The sequence below is a fragment of the Podarcis tiliguerta genome (assembly GCF_965153285.1).
Source record: "Podarcis tiliguerta genome assembly, chromosome: 12".
Lineage (NCBI taxonomy): Eukaryota > Metazoa > Chordata > Lepidosauria > Squamata > Lacertidae > Podarcis > Podarcis tiliguerta.
Window position 1 is genome coordinate 55,269,633 of NC_139545.1, and position 24,308 is coordinate 55,293,940.

General features: G+C 47.6%; 1 protein-coding gene across 1 annotated transcript in view; it reads left to right on the forward strand.

Annotated features, from left to right (window-relative positions):
* PTH1R (parathyroid hormone 1 receptor) overlaps nucleotides 1-24,308 on the forward strand; it is a 136,074-nt gene that overhangs the window by 87,940 nt on the left and 23,826 nt on the right. Inside the window, exons 3-6 of the mRNA XM_083406555.1 lie at nucleotides 8,787-8,897; nucleotides 11,378-11,496; nucleotides 19,494-19,588; nucleotides 21,194-21,380. Of these exons, the coding sequence (XP_083262681.1) occupies nucleotides 8,787-8,897; nucleotides 11,378-11,496; nucleotides 19,494-19,588; nucleotides 21,194-21,380 (512 nt within the window). The remainder of the gene's footprint in view (nucleotides 1-8,786; nucleotides 8,898-11,377; nucleotides 11,497-19,493; nucleotides 19,589-21,193; nucleotides 21,381-24,308) is intronic.

The following is a 24,308-nucleotide window of genomic DNA, read 5'->3' on the forward strand; positions in this document are numbered from 1 at the left end:
TGGCCCTGGAAGGGGATGAAGAGAAATAAGCAGCCCTGGACCGTCCAGGCCCCCACCCAACCCCCAACCCCCTCCTCCCGTTGCTTTTTATGAATTAGGAGCCTGTGTGTTGACCACGGTTTTGAAAGGAAGAAGGGACATTTTGCGGAAAAGGCAGAGAGAGAAGGAGGCGTCTCACAAAAGCCTGTTATTAACAGCAAACTTGCAGCGTGGCTATTCTGGGTGCCGCTCGACTGTTTCCATCTTAGCTCGGGTCCGTCCCGTCCGTCCCGCCTCCTTCCCCAAATAAATAAATCTCTTATTTGCTAGGGCAAAGCATCACCTCGGACGGATGAAAATAGGAATACGTTCAAGGACTTAGGCTCATTGTCTGCTGCCCCCCCCCCCCCGAGCGCAGGCACACACAGTCTCGAAAGTTATTTTCTGCTTCCCGGGTTTCTGCAGCTGCCTGCCTGCCATTCGCTGATTCAAAATGAAAGGATTGTGAGATGGTTTTAAGGGTGCCTTATTTTTCACCCCATAAGACACACCTAGTTTTTAGAGGAGGAAAACAAGGGGGGGAAATATTCTGAACAAAACAGTGGGTGTGTGATTTTTCTGGCCACAGACATGATATATGATCCGATGGTGAGTTTGGGGTAGCCCAATGCAAAAATCCTGAGGATCCATGTGGATCCGTGCTTTGTAACCACGTTTTTGCACCATTGCGGCCCCATGAAACAGTGAATGCGTGATTTTTTTGTTTCAGGCTGTAGCCATGGACATGCTATGTGATCTGATGGTGAATTTGCGGTGACCCAATGCAAATATCCTGAGGATCCATGGGCTTTTACCTCCCCGCTCCCAGGCAGCCTCCTTTATCGCTAGCCTCCTTTATCTCCCTCCCGATCGCTTGCCGATCAGCTGCTTCCTTTCAACACTCCTTGCAAGTTTGCTGTCTTTACCTCCCCCCTTCCAGGCAGCCTCCTTTATCTCTAGCATCCCTTATCTCTCCAACCAATCGGCAAACGATCAGTGGCTTTGTTTCAACACCCACTTCCCTCTTTCTAAAAAAGAAAAAGCATGATCTGCTTTTCGCCCCTGGGCAATTCGGCTCCAGGGACCAAGCATTTGCTCCATAAGAGGCACACACATTTCCCCTTACTTTTTAGGAGGAAAAAAGTGCGTCTTATGGAGCAAAAAATACGGAATATTGCAGATATTAAAATTTCACAGCATGAAGCAATTGGGTGCCTAAAAGCTGGCTCCTTTTGGAATAAAATTTGCCCAGACCCATAATTAGGATTCCAGCTTTACTAGCCAGAAAACAATCAACGATACATCCAGAAAGTTGCATAAAGCATATGCATATCTAAGCGTAGGTCCTTGAATATATATATAACATAATTACAATCAAAGAGAGGTTTAAAAGGACGTATTAAAAAACATACCTTTCCAGAGCAGGGCTTGTTAAACTATGGAACTCCCTGCCACATGGGGCAGCAATGGGTAGCTTTAAAACAGGATTGGGATAATAATAATAATAATAATAATAATAATAATAATAATAATAATAATTTATTTATATCCCGCCCTCCCCAGCCGAAGCCGGGCCCAGAGCGGCTAACAACAATAAAAGTAACACAGCATTCTAAAATCAATTCATTCTAAAATCAATTCAGAATCAAATTCATGGCAACCATTGGGCTAGAGTTCTATGAGGATTACAGAAGGAGGGGGTCAGACTGTGCCCTGGCCAAAGGCCTGGTGGAACAGATCCATCTTGCAGGCCCTGTGGAAAGATGTCAAGTCCCGCAGGGCCCTAGTCTCTTGGGACAGAGCGTTCCACCAGATTGGGGCCACAGCTGAAAAAGCCCTGGCTCTGGTTGAGGCCAGCCTGACTTCCCTGTGGCCCGGGATCTCCAAGGTGTTTTTATTTGAAGACCATAAGGTCCTCCGTGGGACATACCATGAGAGGCGGTCCCGTAGGTATGAGGGTCCTGGGCCGTATAGGGCTTTAAAGGTTAAAACTAGCACCTTAAACCTGACCCTGTACTCCACCGGCAGCCAGTGCAGCTGGTATAGCACCGGGTGAATGTGATCCCGCAGCGAGGACCCCGTAAGGAGTCTCACCGCAGCATTCTGCACCCGCTGGAGTTTCTGGGTCAGTCTCAAGGGCAGCCCCACATAGAGCGAGTTACAATAATCCAGTCTGGAGGTGACCATTGCATGGATCACAGTGGCTAGGTCAGGGCGAGAGAGGTAAGGAGCCAACTGCTTAGCTTGGCGGAGATGGAAAAATGCCGCTTTTGTTATAGCTGCAATCTGGAGGTCATGGAGGTGAACGCTACCAATGGTTACTAGCCATCACGACTCTGCTCTTGTCTCCACGGTTGGAGGAAGCAATTCTTCTGAACACTGGGGGTCTTGTGTTCGGATCCTGCTTTGCAGGTTTCCATTGGGGGAATCTGCTTGGCCACTGTGAGAGCAAGGATGCTGGACTCAATGGGCCGCTGGCTTAATCCAGCAGGTCCTTGTTGTTGTTGTTTAGTCGTTTAGTCGAGTCCGCCTCTTCGTGACCCCCTGGACCAGAGCACACCAGGTACTCCTGTCTTCCACTGCCTCCCGCAGTTTGGTCAAACTCATGCTGGTAGCTTTGAGAACACTGTCCAACCATCTCGTCCTCTGTCGTCCCCTTCTCCTTGTGCCCTCCATCTTTCCCAACATCAGGGTCTTTTCCAGGGAGTCTTCTCTTCTCCTGAGGTGGCCAAAGTATTGGAGCCTCAGCTTCAGGATCTGTCCTTCCAGTGAGCACTCAGGGCTGATTTCCTTCAGAATGGATCGGTTTGATCTTCTTGCAGTCCACGGGACTCTCAAGAGTCTCCTCCAGCACCATAATTCAAAAGCATCCATTCTTCGGTGATCAACCTTCTTTATGGTCCAGCTCTCACTTCCATACATCACTACTGGGAAAACCATAGCTTTAGCTATACAGGCAAGGTGATGTCTCTGCTTTTTAAGCAGGTCCTTACTATGTTCTTAAGGCCAGCAAAAGTTCTTGGTGGCCATTTGACACAGACCCGATTCATGCTCATCCTCTCCTCCCCACGCCCTGCCAAAATAATTTGGGACATTTTACCCCTTTTCTCTCCAACCCACGGGCTGTCCTTCCCGTAATGGGCTGACCACAAGGGCACAGCGTATCCCGGCTTGCGGTCTCTGTTGCCTCGTCTGCTGTGCCAGAGAAACCCAGGGATGATTTATTATTCCGCCCTCCTGGATAAACACCTCGGGACCTTGTTTGCTTTTTTGCTTCCCGGCCAGAGCGTTTGTGCAGATGGTTTCAATGTGCTCTTTTCGCATCGAGGCAGAGCTTGTGGCAAATGCAAACCTGGGGCAGAGAGGAAACACAAAGCAATTGAGCCAGGAGAATCCCACTTATTATCAAGGCTAGTTTAGATATTAAGAGTGATTTAAAAAATGATCAGAGCCCTGAAAGGTGGATCAGAGTGTCTATCTCAGGGATGGGGAACCTCAAGGCTGGAGTCAGAATGTGGCCCTCCAAACCTGTTTACCTGGCTCTTGAGAATCTCCCCAAGCTGTGGTCTAAACCACAGAGCCTAGGGCTTGCTGATCGGAAGGTTGGCAGTTCGAATCCCCACGACGGAGTGAGCTCCCGTTGCTTGGTCCTTGCTCCTGCCAACTTAGCAGTTTGAAAGCACGTCAAAGTGCAAGTAGATAAATAGGTACCACTCCGGTGGGAAGGTAAACAGCGTTTCCATGCACTGCTCTGGTTTGCCAGAAGCGGCTTAGTCATGCTGGCCACATGACCCGGAAAAACTGTCTGCAGACAAACGTCAGCTCCCTCGGCCAGGAAAGCGAGGTGAGCGCCGCAACCCCAGAGTCGTTCACTACTGGACTTAACTGTCAGGGGTCCTTTACCTTTACCTTTTACACACCCTTTCTTGCTACACCCCTTTCCTTGCCATGCTTCATAATTTCCTGGGATGTTTTTGCCTGTCCACAATGTCCCTTTGTTTTTTGTTTGTTTTCCTATTTTTTATTTTATTTTATGTGCGGACAAACAGACATAACACGCAGACATACATTATATAGCAAATAAAGAAAAATAATAAAAAATAAACAGAAAAGAAATAACAGTGTTAACAAAAGAGACCATAGCAAAAAAAATAAAAACATTCCTCAAAAATACTGTAATGAACAATATATTTTAACCAAATTTCAAATCCATTTTCTTTGTTGACTTCCGCATCCTCTATGCAGGTCTAATATTGACCATAATAATCTGCTTCCTTTTATCTTTAAACATTAAAACATCAGTCATTAAAAACTTCCCTAAACAGGGCTGCCTTCAGATGTCTTCTAAACATCTGGTTGGAGGGCGTTTCACAGGGCGGGCGCCACCACCGAGAAGGCCCTCTGCCTAGTTCCCTGTAACCTCACTTCTCGCAGGGAGGGAACCGCCAGAAGGCCCTCGAAGCTGGACCTCAGCGTCTGGGCTGAACAATTGGGGTGGAGACGCTCCTGCTGGTATACAGGACCAAGGCCATTTAGGGCAGGGGTCAGCAAACGTTTTCAGCAGGGGGCCAGTCCACTGTCCCTCAGACCCTGTGGGGGGGGCTGAACTATATTTTTTGGGGAAAATGAACGAATTCCTATGCCCCACAAATACCCCAGAGATGCATTTTAAATAAAAGCACACATTCTACTCATCTAAAAACACCAGGCAGGCCCCACAAATAAACCAGAGGTGTATTTTAAATAAAAGCACACATTGTACTCATGTAAAAACACGCTGATTCCTGGGCTGGATTTAGAAGGTGATTGGGCCGGATCCGGCCCCCAGGCCTTGGTTTGCCTACCCATGCTTTAGCCTGATCCACCCGGGTGCTTTTTGCATGCTCTTCGAGGTGACATGGATGATAGGAGAACTGGTTTTGTTTTGCATTCATCAGCAATTTGGGAGATGCAAGCATCTGAGAAAGCAAACCCCACCTCAGCGCGGTGGCAAGGACCAGCAATGTTTGCCTCAGGAATCTCGTTCATCCAAACATCCCTTCCCCTTACAGCATCTCAAAGCGGGAAGGCGCGAAGGCTGCCAAGACCGCTGTACCCTGTGGGTAGCAGGAACCGGTCCCTTGGTGTTTGCCCAAGGCTGTTTGCAGCGATTCTGCTTCCCATCAGGGTCTCTCGGGGCAATTCTCCTGCCTCATTTCCAGGCAGCTGGGAGTTACGGCTGAGAAATGAAACCAAACAGGCCTCTTGCCACCATGCCCAGGCGCAGCGTGTTTTCTTTGAACAGGGCATCCCGTGAGCAGACCGGATCTGGAACCAAATACCCCCAAATCCCTCATGTAAAACAAAGACCTGAATGTGGAGCCGAGGCTCTGTCTGTCTTTCAGATGGGTAGATCCTGTTCCTCGCTAAACGTTCCTGCTGTGCTTGGCTGATAGTGGAATTTCAGGGTGACTTCAGAAGTACATAAATGGATGAAGTATCCAAGGAATGTCAAAGTGCACAAAGAAAGATATTTGATCGGGTTTGTGGAATTTCTCCAGGGTCACTTACTCTAGGAGCAAAACAGTTCCTCCTGGAAGTGTTCTGTGCATCTCTATGGGTTTTGCCAATATCAAAACTTATCTTTCCTCATACTCTTTCAAGGCACAGGTCTCCGCGAAAACCTGCTCTTTAAAGCTGAAGCAGAACAAACAGCCATCTGGCTTTTCTGCAGATTTCTCTTTGCTCCAATTCAGCAGTAGAGAGCTGTTTTTCACAAGGAAAGCTCTGGAGCCCCCCCCCCAAAAGGGGGGTGCTTGGACATGGAGCTTTAACGCATGGACCATGTATGGAAAACACAGAGGAAAAGATTAGCCCTGAATTGCTGCTGCCTTGACTGAAATTTCTTTTTTTTACTTTTTTTATTCAAAATTAAAACAAAACATATTATCCAGTAACATATCATCCTTATTTTTCCCCTCCCCCCACCCTCCCACACAAAACCCACCCACCCCCAACTTCCCTCAGTTCCAGTCTTTGATTTCTCTAAGAATGCTGTTTTCTGCATCTTACACAGTTGTATAGATCCTCAAACTATTTAGCTGATTATTATCAATAAAAGGTTTGTGAATGTTTATTCAAAGCCAGTTCACTTTGTTGCATCTTCAAATACTTTGTAAAGGGTTCCCATTCATCTTTAAAGTCACAGTTATCCTTGTCCCGTAGCTTATATGACAGTTTTGACAGTTCTGCATAGTTCACCAATTTTTCTTGCCATGATTCTTTAGTTGGGGTTTCTTCAGTCTTCCATCCTTGTGCTATTAAAACTCTCGCGGCCGTTGTCGCAGACATGAAGACGTTTTTCAGCTTTTTTGGCAGGTCTTTCCCTACAATCCCTAACAAAAATGCTTCAGGTTTTTTAACAAATGTTAAATGGAACATTTTCTTCAATTCGTTGTATATCATTTCCCAAGTTTTTTTTAATTACATTACAATACCACCACATATGGTAAAATGTCCCCTCCTTTTCCTTCCAACATGTATTTGAACTAGTTTTGTACATTTTCTCTAACTGCACTGGTGTCATGTACCTTGACTGAAATTTCAAGACAAATTTCAAGATTCCTATTTGGGCAAACTCTTCAAGGAGTTTCAACGGAAGCAAAGAAGGGGAGGGATTCTATGCCACTCTCTTGTGATCGTTTGGAGAAGATCCATGTGCGCCCACTGGCAACAGACGGTATAACAGGATGAATGGAAGGGCCTTTTTGTGTTGCTGCTATAATATCCAGAGAGCAGACCAAGGGAGCTACTCACCTTCTAAGCAAGATACGTGAACTGCACCCAGGCTCACACATCTCGTGGCGGAAGAAATGGACAACTTTGATGTAGAAGAGCAGCCGCTGTTCCATACGAGACGAGACGAGACGAGACAATACAATACAATACAATACAATACAATACAATCTTTATTGTCATTGTCCCATACAGAACAACGAAATTGAAAAATCTACATAAAACATTCAAAACCCAACAAGCCTGCTATCCCAGCTATCCCAACCTGGTTAACCCCCTAAAAACTCTGATACCCCATTTTTAAATACAATGTACTCCCATAGAGGGGACACGGGTGGCACTGTCGCTTAAACCACAGAGCCTAGGACTTGCCGATCAGAAGGTAGGTGGTTCGAATCCCTGCGACAGGGTGAGCTCCCATTGTTTGGTCCCTGCTCCTGCCAACCTAGCAGTTCAGGTTGGGGGCTAGGGCCATGGCACGATCCCGTCGGGAACACCTGGGGGAGCTCGAGTTGGTCTGCATCGACGGGGCTCCCTCTTCTGGTGGTTTACCCATGTGCAACGGGCAGGAGTCAGATATAGTCAGGTCCATCTAATGCCTAAGCCAATACCGCTCACATTCTGTAATTAATAAAGTTGTGGCCAAAATTCACCCAGTAACATTAGCCTAATATTTGTGTCCTATGTCTCTTATTCTTCAACGAGGAATAGAGAGATCAACAACTTTACGTTCCTCTGCTCCTTCGACCACCTCCATCATATAATATGACTTAATGAAGAAGAGTTTGGATTTGATATCCCGCTTTATCACTACCTGAAGGAGTCTCAAAGCGGCTAACATTCTCCTTTCCCTTCCTCCCCCACAGCAAACACTCTGTGAGGTGAGTGGGGCTGAGAGAAGTGTGACTAGCCCAAGGTCACCCAGCAGCTGCATGTGGAGGAGCGGGGAAGCGAACCCGGTTCACCAGATTACGAGTCCCCCATTCTTAACCACTACACCACACTGGCTCTCTGTAACAGCAATGTTTCTTACTTGCTGGTTTGCGAATAATGTTTTATAGATTGCGGCTGTTTTACAGGGGATTTACTAATTCTATTATATGGCGTACGTTGTACCAGTTTTGTTCTGTTATTGTCATTTCTTGTTTGTAAGCTACTATGGAGCTCCTTTGAATGGAAAGGGGCCTGGAACAGGCACAGGCAAACTCGGCCCTCCAGATGTTTTGGGACTACAACTCCCATCGTCCCTAGCTAACAGGACCAGTGGTCGGGGATAATGGGAATTGGAGGGAATTGGAGGGACGAGTTTGCCCATGCCAGGCCTAGAATGTAGCAATTCTGCTAGTAGAAGCTTTTCAACTTGGCTGATGGAATAATCCTCTCACTGTTCTGCGGTTCATCAGACCCCCCCAATAGATACTTTTGAGGGCACACAAAGGGAGAAAACTCCATTGTACGGGCCAAAGTCCTTGTGCAGGTGGGAATCCTGTCCCTACATCTTTCACCAGAATTGTGAAATTTCTCCTCCTAAGCTTGGCCGCTTTTCACGGATGATTCGTGGCTGTTTCCATTGCACCCCTTCAACTATAGATTTATAGGTTATTGTTGTTAAGTTGTGGGCGAACATATTAGACGACACAGCGATTCTTCAAACAGCTCTTGTTTATTAACAGGCCAGAACAGAACTGAACTGAAGGGTTCAGTCAGCCTGCTTATATAGAGCTCCACCAGAACGCAACAGTAACCATTTTCTGTAACTATCCAATCACTGAACGTCACTTTCAATCCCTTATTTGCATATGTGGACCTGAGTGAAAACTATCTACAGTATCCCCCTGCTGGCCCAGGGTGAGAACTTCAGTACATAACAATTGTATTTTAGTGTTTTGTTGGAAGCCGCCAAGAGTGGCTGGGGAAAACCAGCCAGATGGGCAGGGTATAAATAATAAATTATTATTATATATTATAATTACTTCTTTGTTTTGCTTTCCCAGATGGGTTCTGCGTCCCTGAGTGGGACAACCTCATCTGCTGGCCCGAAGGTGCCCCGGGCAAGACAGTGGCCATGCCCTGCCCAGATTACATCTACGACTTCAACCACGAAGGTAAGACCATCGTTTGGCCCAGTTTGATCAGCTGAGCTCTTTCGGCAAGGAGGGCGGGCAGCGAATGTGTAGCACGGCTTGACTTTGGGTCTCAGCAAACCTCTTGGTTGACCACAAACTTGACATGAGCCAACAGTGTGACGCGGCAGCTAAAAAAGCCAATGCAATTCTGGGCTGCATCAATAGGAGTATAGCATCTAGATCAAGTAATAGTGCCACTGTATTCTGCTCTGGTCAGACCTCACCTGGAGTACTGTGTCCAGTTCTGGGCACCACAGTTCAAGAAGGACACTGACAAACCGGAACGTGTCCAGAGGAGGGCAACCAAAATGGTCAAAAGCCTGGAAACGATGCCTTATGAGGAATGGCTAAGGGAGCTGGGCATGTTTAGCCTGGAGAAGAGGAGGTTAAGGGGTGATATGATAGCCATGTTCAAATATATAAAAGGATGTCCCATAGAGGAGGGAGAAAGGTTGTTTTCTGCTGCTCCAGAGAAGCGGACACGGAGCAATGGATCCAAACTACAAGAAAGAAGATTCCACCTAAACATTAGGAAGAACTTCCTGACAGTAAGAGCTGTTCGACAGTGGAATTTGCTGCCAAGGAGTGTGGTGGAGTCTCCTTCTTTGGCGGTCTTTAAGCAGAGGCTTGACAGCCATATGCTCTGATGGTGTTTCCTGCTTGGCAGGGGGTTGGACTCGATGGCCCTTGTGGTCTCTTCCAACTCTATGATTCTATGATTCTCTGGGTTTCTTCTCCTTAGATTTACCCCGGAACACCTCGAAGGGCTGGTGTTCCTGTTAGAAAGAGGGCAAGATCTTTGCTCTCCAGTGTAGGGAAATGTTGCTATGAAGCGTGGGTTGCACCATGCTTCAGACCCTGGGGAGCTGGTGTGACATCTCCCACAGAGGTCCAAGCCTATCCTCACGCCTGCATTACCCAAAAGCTCAGTTCAGTTCACCTGCAAAGGGGAATCTAGCTAACTTGCACTTTCTGAAACCTAATGCCCAGCCCTTTTTGGCAGTCCGCGGTGCTCCCAATTTGCAGTGCTGTTCTCCAGCCAAGCGATGTGTGCTAAAAATGTACCTGTGCACAAAAATGCATTTATTAGCGAAAAATAACGTTCAGGGGAAATGGCTTTTTGTAGAAACCTGCCTGCAAAAATATGCGGAATAAGAGAAAGTTGTGCTAAAATGCTGAGGAGGGTATGCTAAAAATGTACCGTATTTTTCGCTCCATAAGACGCACCTAGTTTTTAGAGGGGGGATGCAAGGGAAAAAATATTCTTTAAAGGGAGCGCTGAGCAGAGCCTGTATGCATCCCAGGCTTTGCTCAGCGCTCCCTTTCACGAACCGCGTGGAGCATGTGTGCGGCTCTTGGGGGTTTTTCCGGGAGGTGGGGGAAGGGACAGAGGGGCTAAGCCAGAAGCTAGAACAGCAAGAGGGAGCGCTGCGCAGCGATCCCTCTCGCTGTTCTGGCTTCTGGGATAGCTGCACAGCCTGCATTCGCTCCATAAGATGCACACACATTTCCCTTTACTTTTTAGGAGGGGAAAAGTGCATCTTATAGAGCGAAAAATACGGTCAAGTCCCACAGGGCCCTTGTGTCTTGTGACAGAGCGTTCCATCAAGTCGGGGCCAGTACTGGAAAGGCCCTGGCCCTAATTGAGACCAATCTAACCACCTTGCGACCAGGGACCTCCAAAATGTTGCGCTTGCAGGCTTTTCACCAAAGAGGGAGAAGGACAGCCCATTGGTCCCTTCTGCCACCTCCCAGAAAAGCCCCCAAGAGCCGCGCTCCCTTAAAAGAGCCGCGTGGAGTGTGTGTGCAGCTCTTGGGCGCTTTTCCCTGAGGAGGGAGAAGGTACTGATGGGCTGCCCTTCTCCCTCCTCGGGGAAAAGCCCCCACGAGCCGCACACACTCTCCATGCAACTCTTTAAAGGAAGCGCTGAGCAGAGCCTCCCGCTTGCATTCGCTCCATAAGACGCACACACACATTTCCCCTTACTTTTTAGGAGGGAAAAGGTGCGTCTTATACAGTGAAAAATACGGTATCTGTGCACAAAAATGCATTTATTAGCGAAAAACAACGTGCAGAAATACATTCGGGGGAAACGGCTTTTTGCAGAAACCTGCCTGCAAAAATATGCGGAATAAGAGAAATTTCTGCTAAGATTCTGAGGAGGGTGTGTTAAAATGTATCTCTGCACAAAAATGCATTTATTAGCGAAAAACAACGTGCAGAAATACATTCGGGGGAAATGGCTTTTTGCAGAAATAGGCCTGCAAAAATATGCGGAATAAGAGAAATTTGCGCTAAAATGCTGAGGAGGGTGGGGAGAATCACAAATGGAGAACAGAACAGAACAGAACTGAAGATGGGAAAGCCGAGAAATGGGGAGTAACGGAGATAAAGATTCGCCCATCCCGAACTACTGCCTCGCCTCGCCTGAACTCTCGCTTCTTCTCTTCCTCGCTAGGCCATGCCTATCGACGGTGTGACTTGAACGGGAGCTGGGCTCTGGTGCCCAGCAACAACCGCACTTGGGCCAACTACAGCGAGTGCGCCAAGTTCCTCACCATCAACACCACGGAAAGGGTGAGCTGGTTTTGTTAACCCCACAAACAAACATTCCCATCAGGTGGGGTTGCCTGCATTGCTTATTGTTGTTGTTTAGTTGTTTAGTCGTGTCCGCCTCTTTGTAACCCCCTGGACCAGAGCACACCAGGCACTCCTGTCTTCCACTGCCTCCCGCAGTTTGGTCAAACTCATGCTGGTAGCTTCGAGAACACTGTCCCACCATCTCCTCCTCTGCCGTCCCCTTCGCCTTGTGCCCTCCATCTTTCCCAGCATCAGGGTCTTTTCCAGGGAGTCTTCTCTTCTCATGAGGTGGCCAAAGTCTTGGAGCCTCAGCTTCAGGATCTGTCCTCAGCTTCAGGATCTGTCCTCAGCTTCAGGATCTGTCCTGGAACAGTGAGCACTCAGGGCTGATTTCCTTCAGAATGGAGAGGTTTGATCTTCTTGCAGTCCATGGGACTCTCAAGAGCATTGCTTAATCAGACCTTAAAATCCTGGGCCTGTCACATGCAGACCTCAGCTGCGGATCCAGTGCCGGATTTACGTATAAGCTAAACAAGCTATAGCTTAGGGGGCCCACTCTCTCGGGGGCCCCCAAAAAATGTAAAGGAAAAAACCAACCTGGATGTACATTTCCAAAATATAAGATAAAAAACAAATAAAATAAAACCTACATACAGCAACAGTGTTATAATAATAATAATAATAATAATAATAATAATAATAATAATAATAATTTATACGCCACCCATGTGGCTGGGATTCCCCAGCCAGTCTGGGCAGCTCCCAACAGAATAATAATAATAATAATAATAATAATAATAATAATGTGATAAAACTTCCTTAAACAGAGCTGCCTTCAGATATCTTCAGAAAGTCATATAGAGGCATTCCTTTATCTGTCATTGTGATTATTGAATAAACTAATTGCTAAGAATGCTTTGGGGACATGGGTGGCGCTGTGGGTTAAACCACTGAGCCTAGGGCTTGCCGATCAGAAGGTCAGCAGTTCGAATCCCTGCGATGGGGTGAACTCCCATTGCTTGGTCCCTGCTCCTGCCCACCTAGCAGTTCGAAAGCACATCAAAGCGCAAGTAGATTAATAATAATAATAATAATAATAATAATAATAATAATAATAAATTTTATTTATATCCCGCCCTCCCCAGCCGAAGCCGGGCTCAAAAAATACCGTATTTTTTGCCCTATAGGGCGCACCTAGTTTTTTGGGGAGGGGAATAAAGGGGGGGAAATCCCCCCCAGGCGTGGGGCTGGGGCGGGGGAAGCCCGAGCTTCCCCCAACCCCAGCCCCCAGAACAGGCAACTCTCCGCAAGCCGTGGGAGCCCAGCGCCGGGCTCCCGCGCCTTGCCTAGAGCTGCGCGAAGTCTGGGCTCGCTGAGCTTAGCGCGCCCAGGCTTCAGCATGCAGGCAACTCTCTGCAATCCGTGGGAGCCCAGCGCAGGCTCCCACGGCTTGCGGAGAGCTGCGCGAAGTCTGGAGAGCAAGACGGGTCGGTGTGCACCGACCCCTCTCACTCTCCAGGCTTCCCTGAAAGCCTGCATTCGCCCCATAGGACGCACACACATTTCCCCTTCATTTTTGGAGGGGAAAAGGTGCGTCCTATAGGGTGAATAATACGGTAGGAATGTAAACGGCGGGAATGTAAACGGCGTTTCCGTGCGCTCCTCTGGTTTGCCAGAAGTGGCTTAGTCATGCTGGCCACGTGATCCGGAAGCTGTACACCAGCTCCCACGGCCTGTAAAGCGAGATGAGCGCCGCAACCCCAGAGTCAGTCACGACTGGACCTAATGGTCAGGGGTCCCTTTACCTTTAAGAATGCTTTAACCACTATAATTATCATATAGTGGAACCTCAGGTTGCGGATGTAATCCATGACAGAGGCAGGTCCGCAACCTGCAGCGTTCGCATCCTGAAGCGCCGCGTCTGCGCGATTTGGCGCTTCTGTGCATGCGCAAAGCGTGCTTTAGCGCTTCTGCGCATGTGTGAGCGGCGAAACCCGGAAGTAACCCGTTCTGGTACTTCTGGTTTTCCTGTGGTCCGCAACCCAGAAACACGTAACCTGAAGCGTCCGTAACATGAGGTGTGACTGTATATTTATTTATACCCCGTCATCTTCCCTGACAGGGACTCCAGGCAGCTTACAGATAAAACAGAAGCAGCTAAAAACATAGCAGTGAAGGAGGTGAGGACAGGTGCCCGACCTAGCCCGAAGTCACCTTGGGCCTCAAACGGTCCAAAATTCCCTTTCTCTCTTCTAAAAATCCAAAACAGCCTTTCTCTGCTCTTCTCTGCTTTTCTCAAAAGATGCTGTTGCATAGGCAAACCCTACGAGAAGGCTTCAAAAAGCTAATGAATAGGTTCTATAATAATAATAATAATTTATTACTTGTACCCTGCCCATCTGGCTGGGTTTCCCCAGCCACTCTGGGCGGCTTCCAACAAAGATGAAAAATACACTAAAATGTCACATATTAAAAACTTCCCTGAACAGGGCTGCCTTCAGATGTCTTCTGAATGTCAGGTAGTTGTTTATCGCTTTGACATCTGATGGGAGGGCGCAGTGGCGTAGCGTGGGTTGTCAGCACCCGGGGCAAGGCAAGTAATTTGCGCCCCCTCCCGCTGCACTGTCCCTCCCCCAGATAGTCCCTCGCTCTCTCTCCGCACCGCATGCCTGGCACCCTCCCCTCCACAGTGGGCGGCGACCCGGCGGCTCGGATCGGATTCGCACAGCCAGCACTGCAGTGAGAGTGAGTGAGTGAGCCAGGTAGGGGCAGAGAGCTGCGAGTGCGAGCGCCCCCCCCCCGATGTTGCACCCGGTGTGTCCGGTCCCCCCTGCACCCCCCACGCTACGCCACTGGGAGGGCGTTCCACAGGGCGGGCGCCACTACCGAGAAGGCCCTCTGCCTGGTTCCCTGTAACTTGGCTTCTCGCAGTGAGGGAACCGCCAGAAGGCCCTCAGAGCTGGACCTCAGTGTCTCAGCCTGAGAACTGACTCTTATCTCACTCTAGTTACAACACATCTTGGACACGCTGAACCGCAAGGCTCCTCGACCCCCTTGGCTTCTCACCCCCTTTCCTGGGAAGGGCGCCAAGAGTCCAAAAGAGTCCCAAGACAGGAGCTTTCTGTTCATGCATAGGGGAACTCTTGAGGAGGAGGAGAAAGGGGAGGGAACTGAAGGGGAATATATACTCTGTGCAAATGGCTGTGAACTTGTGCTTGTTTTGTGAATCTATCACACTTGCTCCTTCTACCAGTCGGATGGTAGAAATAAAGCTTTTTCTCTGAAACTATTCCTTGAGTGTCTGTTGACTCCCATTTCCCCATCCCGGGCACAAAGCTCTTCTCACCCGAGGCTACAGCAGGGCAGAACAATCATTAAAAAGCAATTAAACATTGGCAATCCCTCTCCGCAAGGAACTCTGGGAATTGTTGCTCTTTGAGGGGCTTTCCACAAACTACAGCTCCCAGAATTCTTTGGGGCAAGCCAGAACTGTTTCAAGCTGCCTCGTAGAGCTTTAGATATGTGGTCCATGAATGTGGCCTTTCAGAGAGCAGAGAGCAGCAGCAGGCTGGTGCAGCCGAGATACCTGACTTCCCGGTGAGAACCCTGCGCATGGAAAAAAAATGCGCCGTTTCGCTGCGTCCATGCCCACCGGCTGAATTCAACCGCGGCTATTGCCTCTCGTGTTTATTTAACTTCTGAATAGATTAAGTTTGGCAAGCGTACATTTCCAGCGGTGAATACGGCCAGGAAAACATTCCCAGGTCTTGGGGATTCTGATGTCGTAGGGCTGAGGTTTGCATTCCGGAGCAGCTCCGCTCTCTCCAAAGGCAGATCGAAAACCAGAGATGTCATTTCAAAAGCTCCCTGGTTTCGCCTGCCTTACTGAAACTTGCAAGGAGAAAAGGACGAGGGTTTTTTGCAGCAAGGAGAGGGAAGGCATAGCTGTCAACTGTCCCTTATTTGGCGGGAAACTCCCTTATCCCAGCGCCGTGCCCCGCTGCTGTCCCTTATTGATGATGTCCCTTAAATTTCTTGGGTTTCAACGGAAGCAGCTCCTCTCCCTCCCTCCCTCCCTCCCTGCTGCTAGGGAAGGAGGGAGACTCCAACTGTGTTGCTTGGCTGCGTTGCTCACCCAATAAGGAGTCTAAGAATGACTGGGGGGTGGAGCTTGCATGCCTTGTGCCGATCAAATCGGCCGCGTTGCCTGGGGACTCGCCTTTGCTCAGCGCTTCCCAGCGGAGAGGTGACGGTGGTTTTCCTTGCTGGATCCCCTTTGCTGGGTTGCTGCGCTATGGGAACCACCGCTTGAGGCTTCGTTTGGCTGCTGGCTGGGCTTTCTGCCTTTGGCTCGGAGGGGCTCAGAAGTTGAAGATGCCTGTGCTCCTTGGAAAATCCCTTATTTTGGCTGCTGATCCCTTATTTTCGAGGCTGCTGGTCCCTTATTTTCAAATCTGTAAATTGACAGCTATAGAAAAGGTCTCACAAAGGGTGGAAAGATCTAGGCTGAAGATCAGCCACGGGTTTTCTGAATGTCCCATTGGAGAAAGGGGTGCCATCATCTGCTCATTTCTTTAAGGCATTTATATACATTTCTATGAATAAAGATGTAAAACCCATAAAAATCATTTATGGGGGGAAATAAAAAATATATTTACGGGCCCCCAGTTCATAAAATCTCAAAGCATTCCCCAACATAAAAGCATGCAACAAAAACCAGAAAAAGCAATGAGATGAGAGTTTAAACCTGTTTTCAGTCTATCAAAATGTTAAATTATTTTTTTTAATTCATTTTAGAAAACCTTTATTTTCACACATCGACAAATATACATAACATATAATACAAAAGATGATACAAATGAATAAAAACAATAAAGTAAGAAAAGTTAGAGAAACAAACATAAACAAATACAATATATTACACTTACATAACAAATTAAAATATGTAACTTCCAATAATTCTCATTATACTACTTATCTGTATTCCTTGCACAGATTCATATTATTTTATTGTGTTTATAGATATATAATCCACTATTACATTTTGAATAATTCTTGGTTGTCAGTACCACTCTATTTCTGCAAGTATCTTATTGTTCGTACAGTACATTTTGAATTAAATTATTGTTCCTAATTTTTTAATTAATGACAACTAAGTGAGAGCTGGACCATAAAGAAGGCTGATCGCCGAAGAATTGACGCTTTTGAATTATGGTGCTGGAGGAGACTCTTGAGAGTCCCATGGACTGCAAGAAGATCAAACCTCTCCATTCTGAAGGAAATCAGCCCTGAGTGCTCACTGGAAGGACAGATCCTGAAGCTGAGGCTCCAAGACTTTGGCCACCTCATGAGAAGAGAAGACTCCCTGGAAAAGACACTGATGCTGGGAAAGATGGAGGGCACAAGGAGAAGGGGACGACAGAGGACGAGATGGTTGGACGGTGTTCTCGAAGCCTGAGTTTGACCAAACTGCGGGAGGCAGTGGAAGACAGGAGTGCCTGGCGTGCTCTGGTCCATGGGGTCACGAAGAGTCAGACACGACTGAACGACTAAACAACAACAAACATCTTTTTCTGAAAGTTCTTTTCTTATGACCAAGCGGCATGTAGACTTTATGAACTAAATCTATTCGTATAGTCTATGGAAGCCGCCCAGAGTGGCTGGGGCAAGCCAGTCAGATGTGCTGGGTACACAAAAAACTTATTAATAATGATATTATAAATGATAAATAAAACCAGATTTTGCTTAACTGTTGTGGGAAGATGTATCCCTAACTGCCTGCATTGGTCTGGCAGAAAAAGAAAAGTTTTCAGCAGGCGTTTTTGAAAAGCTGGCCCACTGAATCTCTAGTGGCAGAGAGTTCCGCAGGACTTGGCTGATGACACGAAAGGCTCGGTTTCTCATTGTCAAATGAGCCTCGCCAACTCAGGGAATGACCAGCGATGCACCTTCAGATAATCTCAGTGATCAAGCTGGGATAGAAGGGTTCAGGCGAGCCCTGATATAACTTGGACCTAAGTTGTTCAGGACTCTGTAAATTAATATGTTGAGCCCCACAAAGAGTTTATTGCAGTAATCCAGCCTTGAGGTTATCAGTTCATGGATTGCTATGCTCAGGCTACACCTGTCCCTATTATATGACACGGTTCAGGGCAAAGCCTGCCCAAGCTGACTTAAGTCTCCAGACAATCTATTCATTGAGCATACATCTTTCATTACAGTGGTACCTTGGTTCTCAAACTTAATCCGTTCCAAAACCAAAGCGTTCCAAAACCAAGTCGCGCTTTCCCATAGAAAGCAATGCGAAACGGATTAATCCATTCCAGACTTTAAAAACAACCCCTAAAACAGCAATTTTAATATGATTGTTACTATCTGACAAGACCATTGATCCATAAAATGAAAGCAATAATCAATGTACTGTACTATAAAATAAATAAGGCAGTATTGCAGATGATGTTCTTTTAAAAAAATTTAATTCTTACCTGCACTGATGATAGTCATTGCTTGGATGGGGGGGGGGGCTTTTATCCATTTCCGCAGTCACACAATCAATCAATCAATCAATCAATCAGTAGCTGAACTGGGTTCCACACAGTCACAAAAACAAATCAACCGAAAAAGCCTCAAAAACGCAAAATAAATAGCAAAAACAAAAACCGCCAAACTTAATCCACTCCGGAAGTCCGTTTGACTTCCAAAATGTTTGAAAACCAAGGCACAGCTTCTGATTGGTGCAGGCAACGCAAAAACCTTAGCCGACAGCCGCATCGGACGTTCGGCTTCCAAAAAACGTTCGAAAACCGAAACGCTGCTTCCGGGTTTTTGGCATTTGAAAACCAAGGCGTTGGAGTACCAAGGTGTTTGAGAACCAAGGTAGCCCTGCATTTTCCTGAAGCTTATCAACAGAGCTCTGATTTGCTTGCAGAGAAGTTGTGCAACAATGAGGATTCGTCTTGCATTCTCCCCGATTGGCTTCCGTGGTGTTTACACTTTCCCCCTGTTCATCATTTATTCATCCCACATTTTTCAATGCATCTCCCTGTCACATTCCTAACCGCAAAAAAAGCCCACTGTTGTTCTTCAAGTGGGTAGGTCGGGCTGGAGCGGCAGACAGCTTTAATCCACGTTAATTGCGCCAACCTAAAGAGCTTTGAAACCCTTTCTGCAAAATACTCGACAGCCCGGAGGCAGTCTTTCAAGCAGCATTAAAACAATAGAAACCCACTTTCAAATACATCTCTCTCTCTCCACATAATTGATCTCAGCTGCTTAGGAAGACAATAACTGCAAAGTAGAATAAAAAGATCGGAAGTAAAGAAATCCAGTTACAAAACCGAAAATGGCAGCAGGTCAAAGCCCACTTTTAGTATAATACTGATGGAAAGAAACATGTTTTCAACGTCGGTTTCAACGGTGGCGAAAGTGGAACCTTGCATAATTCCTTTGGCGGAGAGTTCCAGAGATACGGGGCCACCACTGGATAGGCCTTGTCTCTTGCGTACAACAGTCTGCTTCTTTCTAAAAACCTGTTTGATCAAATTGTTGTTGCTGCTGTTTAGTCGTTTAGTCATGTCCGACTCTTCGTGACCCCCTGGACCAGAGCATGCCAGGCACTCCTGTCTTCCACTGCCTCCCGCAGTTTGGTCAAACTCATGCTGGCAGCTTCGAGAACACTGTCCCACCATCTCGTCCTCTGTCGTCCCCTTCTCCTTGTGCCCTCCATCTTTCCCAACATCAGGGTCTTTTCCAGGGAGTCTTCTCTTCTCCTGAGGTGGCCAAAGTCTTGGAGCCTCAGCTTCAGGATCTGTCCTTCCAGTGAGCACTCAGGGCTGATTTCCTTCACAATGGTTCAGTTTGATCTTCTTGCACCAATGGTCTGACTAAATACAACAGCTCCCTGTGTTCCTTCACAGAGGAACAAAATTAACGGCAGTTTCTCAATGCAATTCCGTTAACGTTCTCTTTCTCCCCTTACTTTGTGTTTGCTTCAGGAAGTCTTCGATCGCCTTTATTTGATCTATACTGTCGGCTATTCCATCTCGCTGGGGTCCCTAACCATCGCTGTCCTTATCCTAGGATACTTCAGGTAAGTAGCTGCAACTTCTTGTCTGCGCTGCCACATGCAGTGTGTGTAAAACAAACAAACCCCTGTGTTGCAAACAATTGTCAGTAATATTCAAGGCAGCACGATGACCACGTACAGCAATGCAATATCAATATAAACTCTTTATATAATCTAAACGGAACATTGAACAATATGAAAAACCAAATACAGTGGTACCTCTGTGTAATGGTTCTAGGGGTTGCTCGTGCGTAAATCGGTGCCAACACCTGGCTGGGTTGCCTGAGTGAACCTTTCCTGTCCGGACAGCCACTCACCCGTGGCTGTCTCAATCGCTGGCAGAATCCATCAGTGGGCGTTTCTTGAACTTCTTCCAGCATAAAAGTTCTTTGATGCCTAGTCTCCGCCTACTCTCCCTGCGCGGAAGCCTTCTGCGCAGGGAGGGTGTGGGCATCGGAGGACCCTTGCTCTCCCCGCTGGTCCCCGGCGAGGAGTCTTGGAGCCACCTCGCCGCTTCCCCCATCTGCCCCCCTCCTCCACTGGTGCTACGCTGATTTCCTTCCCCAGAAGATGTGCTGCTTCTCTCCCTCCCGGGACGCTCTCCGGAATCCCTCTGGAGCCCTCCCTCTCCTTCTGGCTCCGATGACAGTTCCCTGACACTCTGGTTGGGACTTTATCTTCCTTCCATCTCTGAGCGAAAAGCATCATCGTAGCTGTCGTCGCATACATAGTCTTTTCTGCCCTTTTGGTATCTCTTCACCTGTAATTCCTATTAAAAAGGCTTCTGGTTTTGTCACAAAAGTTACCTTAAACATTTTTTCCAACTCGTTATACAGTGGTGCCTCGCAAGACGAAATTAATTCGTTCTGCGAGTTTTTTCGTCTTGTGAATTTTTTCGTCTTGCGAAGCACCGCTGTGTATTGACAGTTTCCCATAGGAATGCATTGGTGGTTTTTAAAAAAAGGCGCAAGACGTTTTCATCTTGCGAAGCAAGCCCATAGGGAAATCCGTCTTGCGAAGCAACTCAGAAAATGAAAAACTCTTTCGTCTTGCGAGTTTTTCGTCTTCCGAGGCATTCGTCTTGCGAGGTACCACTGTACAGTGGTGCCTTGCAAGACGAAAAGAATCGGTTCCGCGAGTCTCTTCGTCTAGCGGTTTTTTCGTCTTGCGAAGCAACCCCATTAGCGGATTAGCGCTATTAGCGGCTATTAGCGGCTATTAAAGGCTTAAGGGATTAGCGGATTAGCTGCTAAAAGGCTATTAGCAGCTTAGTGCCTTAGAAAAAGGGGGTGGGGAGTGGAAAAAAATCGCAGGAACTAGCAAGACATTTTCGTCATGCGAAGCAAGCCCATAGGAAATTTGTTTTGCGAAGCACCTCCAAAACGGAAAACCCTTTCGTCTAGCGGGTTTTCCGTCTTGTGAGGCATTCGTCTTGCGGGGCACCACTGTATATCGTTTCCTAGAATGCTTTTGTTATCTTGCACTTCCACCACATATGGTAGAAAGTGCCTTCCTTTTCTTTACATTTCCAGCATATAGTTGTAGCAGTTCTGTACATTGTTGCTAACCTCAGAGATGGTCCTTCTCCCCACAACTCATCCCTCTTCTGCCTTCTGTTTCCCACGCCAGGCGCTTGCACTGCACAAGGAACTACATCCACATGCACCTGTTTGTCTCCTACATGCTGCGAGCCATCAGCATCTTCGTGAAGGACGCCGTCCTGTACTCCGGCTCGGCGCTGGAGGAGATGGAGCGGATCTCAGAAGAGGACTTCAAGTCCATCACGGAGGCACCTCCAGCAGACAAGTCCCAGTTGGTGAGTATGAGCCCCGGGGCAGCAGCAACCCCTGGTACAACACTTCTACTGGATTCAACAATTTTAAAAAGGGTGGGTTAGAAAACTGTTGGGCATCACAAAATCCCAGAAGAGGAGGGGAGAGACTTCATCACGCAAGGCCTCCTTCCACCTGCCTTGCTCTACCCTCTAGTCTCTGCTTCTCAATGTGTATTGTATTGTATTGTTTTATGTACTGTGGCTTGCCATTGTTTTATTTTGATTATAGTTTAGAAATTCTTTACTGGAACTGCTGAGTGGATTTCTGTTTCACTTTTATATGTTGATATTATTATTTTACACTACTCTAATAATGGTTGAATGTTACTTTTTGAAGTAGGTTGCTTATTTTAAAGTTTTATTTTCTTATCACATTTTTGTGATAAGAAAACAAAGCGAGATATGTCAAGCCTTTATTTGTGATAATTGTGATGATCATGGCGTACAGCTGATGAACACCCCAATTTAACAATCTCAGAAAATTAGAATATTAAATGAAATCAGCAAAACAAGGACTGCAAATAGAGCAATAATGTACGTCTGAGAAGTAGAAGCATGCATATGTACTCAGTGCTTGGTTTGGGCCCCTTTTGCATCAATTACTGCCTCAGTGCGGCGTGGCATGGATGCTATCAGCCTGTGGCACTGCTGAGGTGTTATGGAAGACCAGGATGCTTCAATAGCAGCCTTCAGCTCTTCTGCATTGCTCGGTCTCATGTCTCTCATCTTTCTCTTGGCAATGCCCCATAGATTCTCTATGGGGTTCAGGTCAGGCGAGTTTGCTGGCCAATCAAGCCCAGTAATCCCATGGGCATTGAACCAGGTTTTGGTACTTTGGGTGGTGTGGGCAGGTGCCAAACTCCTGCTGGAAAATGAAATCAGCATCCCCATAAAGCTCGTCTGCGGAAGGAAGCATGAAGTGCTCCAAAATCTCCTGGTAGACGGCTGCGTTGACCCTGGACTTAATGGACCAACACCAGCTGATGGCATGGCTCCCCAAATCTCTTTTCTGATGAGAGCAGCTTTTGCATCTCATTTGGAAACCAAGGACCCAGAATCTGGAGGAAGAATGGGGAGGCACACAATGCCAGATGCCTGAAGCCCAATGTGAAGTTTCCACAGTCTGTGTTGAAGTACTGAAATAAATGAACTTTTCCATGATATTCTAATTTTCTGAGTTTCACCTGTATTCCCAGTGGTTAATATCCCTTAGCCACTAGATGGCACCGCTCCCCATTCTAGAACACACACACACACACACACACACACACACACACAGAGAGAGAGAGAGAGAGATTCTCTCTCTCTCTCTCTCTCTCTCTCTGCCTGTCTTAAATCAAGCCCCAAAATCCTTTCTCTGCTTCCCTCATTCTTCTCTCATTTACTCCAAGAATCCATGTCTGGTGACATGTTATGAAATCTAACTGCTGCTCGTTCACTCCCCAAGGGGTGAGTGCAGTGGCGTAGCGTGGGGGGTGCAGGGGGGGCCGGCCACACCGGGCACAACATCTGGGGGGCGCACTCACACTCGCAGCTCTCTGCCCCTACCTGGCTCACTCACTCTCTCTCACTGCAGTGCTGGCTGTGCGAATCCAATCCGAGCCGCCGGGTCGCCGCCCACTGTGGAGGGGGGGTGCCAGGCGTGCGGTGCGGTGCGGAGAGAGAGCGAGGGACTATCTGGGGGAGGGACAGTGCAGCGGGCGGGGCGCAAATTACTTGCCTTGCCCCGGGTTAGGGGGTGCAAATTACTTGCCTTGCCCCGGGTGCTGACAACCCACGCAACGCCACTGGGTGAGTGTCTTTGCAACATGGCACTGATATGGCTCTGCATTCAAATCACTGACAACGTTAAAAATAAAACCCAAACGGTCTGCAGCAATTCCAGTCAGCCTTGACTGAGGATGTAACTAGGGCCCTGCACCTGGGTCAGGCCAAAGGTGTCTAGGCCAGCAGCCTGTTCCCACATGACTCTTCTGGGAAGCCAGCTGGTCTTCAGAGCCGTTGCTTTCTCCAACTGTGGACACTTCTTCTGTGAACAGCTTCTTCTTCTTCTTCTTCTTCTTCTTCTTCTTCTTCTTCTGCGATCACTCATAGCCGAGTAAGATTGTCTTCCATAAACACGGTTTTAACAGTGAGTCCGTAAGTGACTGTGGAGGCCAATTCTGGATCCACACGTCCTTCCACAGTGGGGACATTGGTTTCCCAGCAGAAGTTGATCACGGTGTGGATTTGCCAAGCGTGCCTTCCTCTTAGCACGTTTCTCCCTTGCATCCTGAGTTCGAGTGTCTTCAAAGCCCATGACACCTTTGGTAAAGGCTGTTCTCCAACTGGAGCACTCACAGGCCAGTGTTCCGCAGTTGTCACTGTTTATACTACTTTCTTTCTTTTTTTAGAATTGCCTAGAGACAACAGCATAGCCGTCGTGGCTAGTAGCCATCAATAGCCCTCTCTTTCATGAATTTGTCTCTCTTGAAGCCATCCACGTTGGTGACCATCAGTGCCTCCTGTGGGAGGCATGTAGTTTAGCTATGTGCTTTGTCAGGATGGCGCTGTAGTCTAAACCACTGAGCCTCTTGGGCTTGCTGATCAGAAGGTCAGCAATTTGAATTCCCACGTCGGAGTGGGCTCCTGTTGCTTGGTCCCAGCTCCTGCCAACCTAGCAGTACGAAAGCACACCAGTGCAAGTAGATAAATAGGTACCGCTTCGGCGGGAAGGTAAACGGCGTTTCTGTGTGCTTAGTCCTGCTGGCCACATGACCCGGAGGCTGTACGCCAGCTCCCTTGGCCAATAAAGTGAGATGAACGCCACAACCCCAGAATTGGCTACGACTGGACCTAATGGTCAGGGGGTCCCTTACCCCCTTTTTTTACCTTTGCCAGGGCTATTTTTCAGCCCAAAGCAGTTCTATT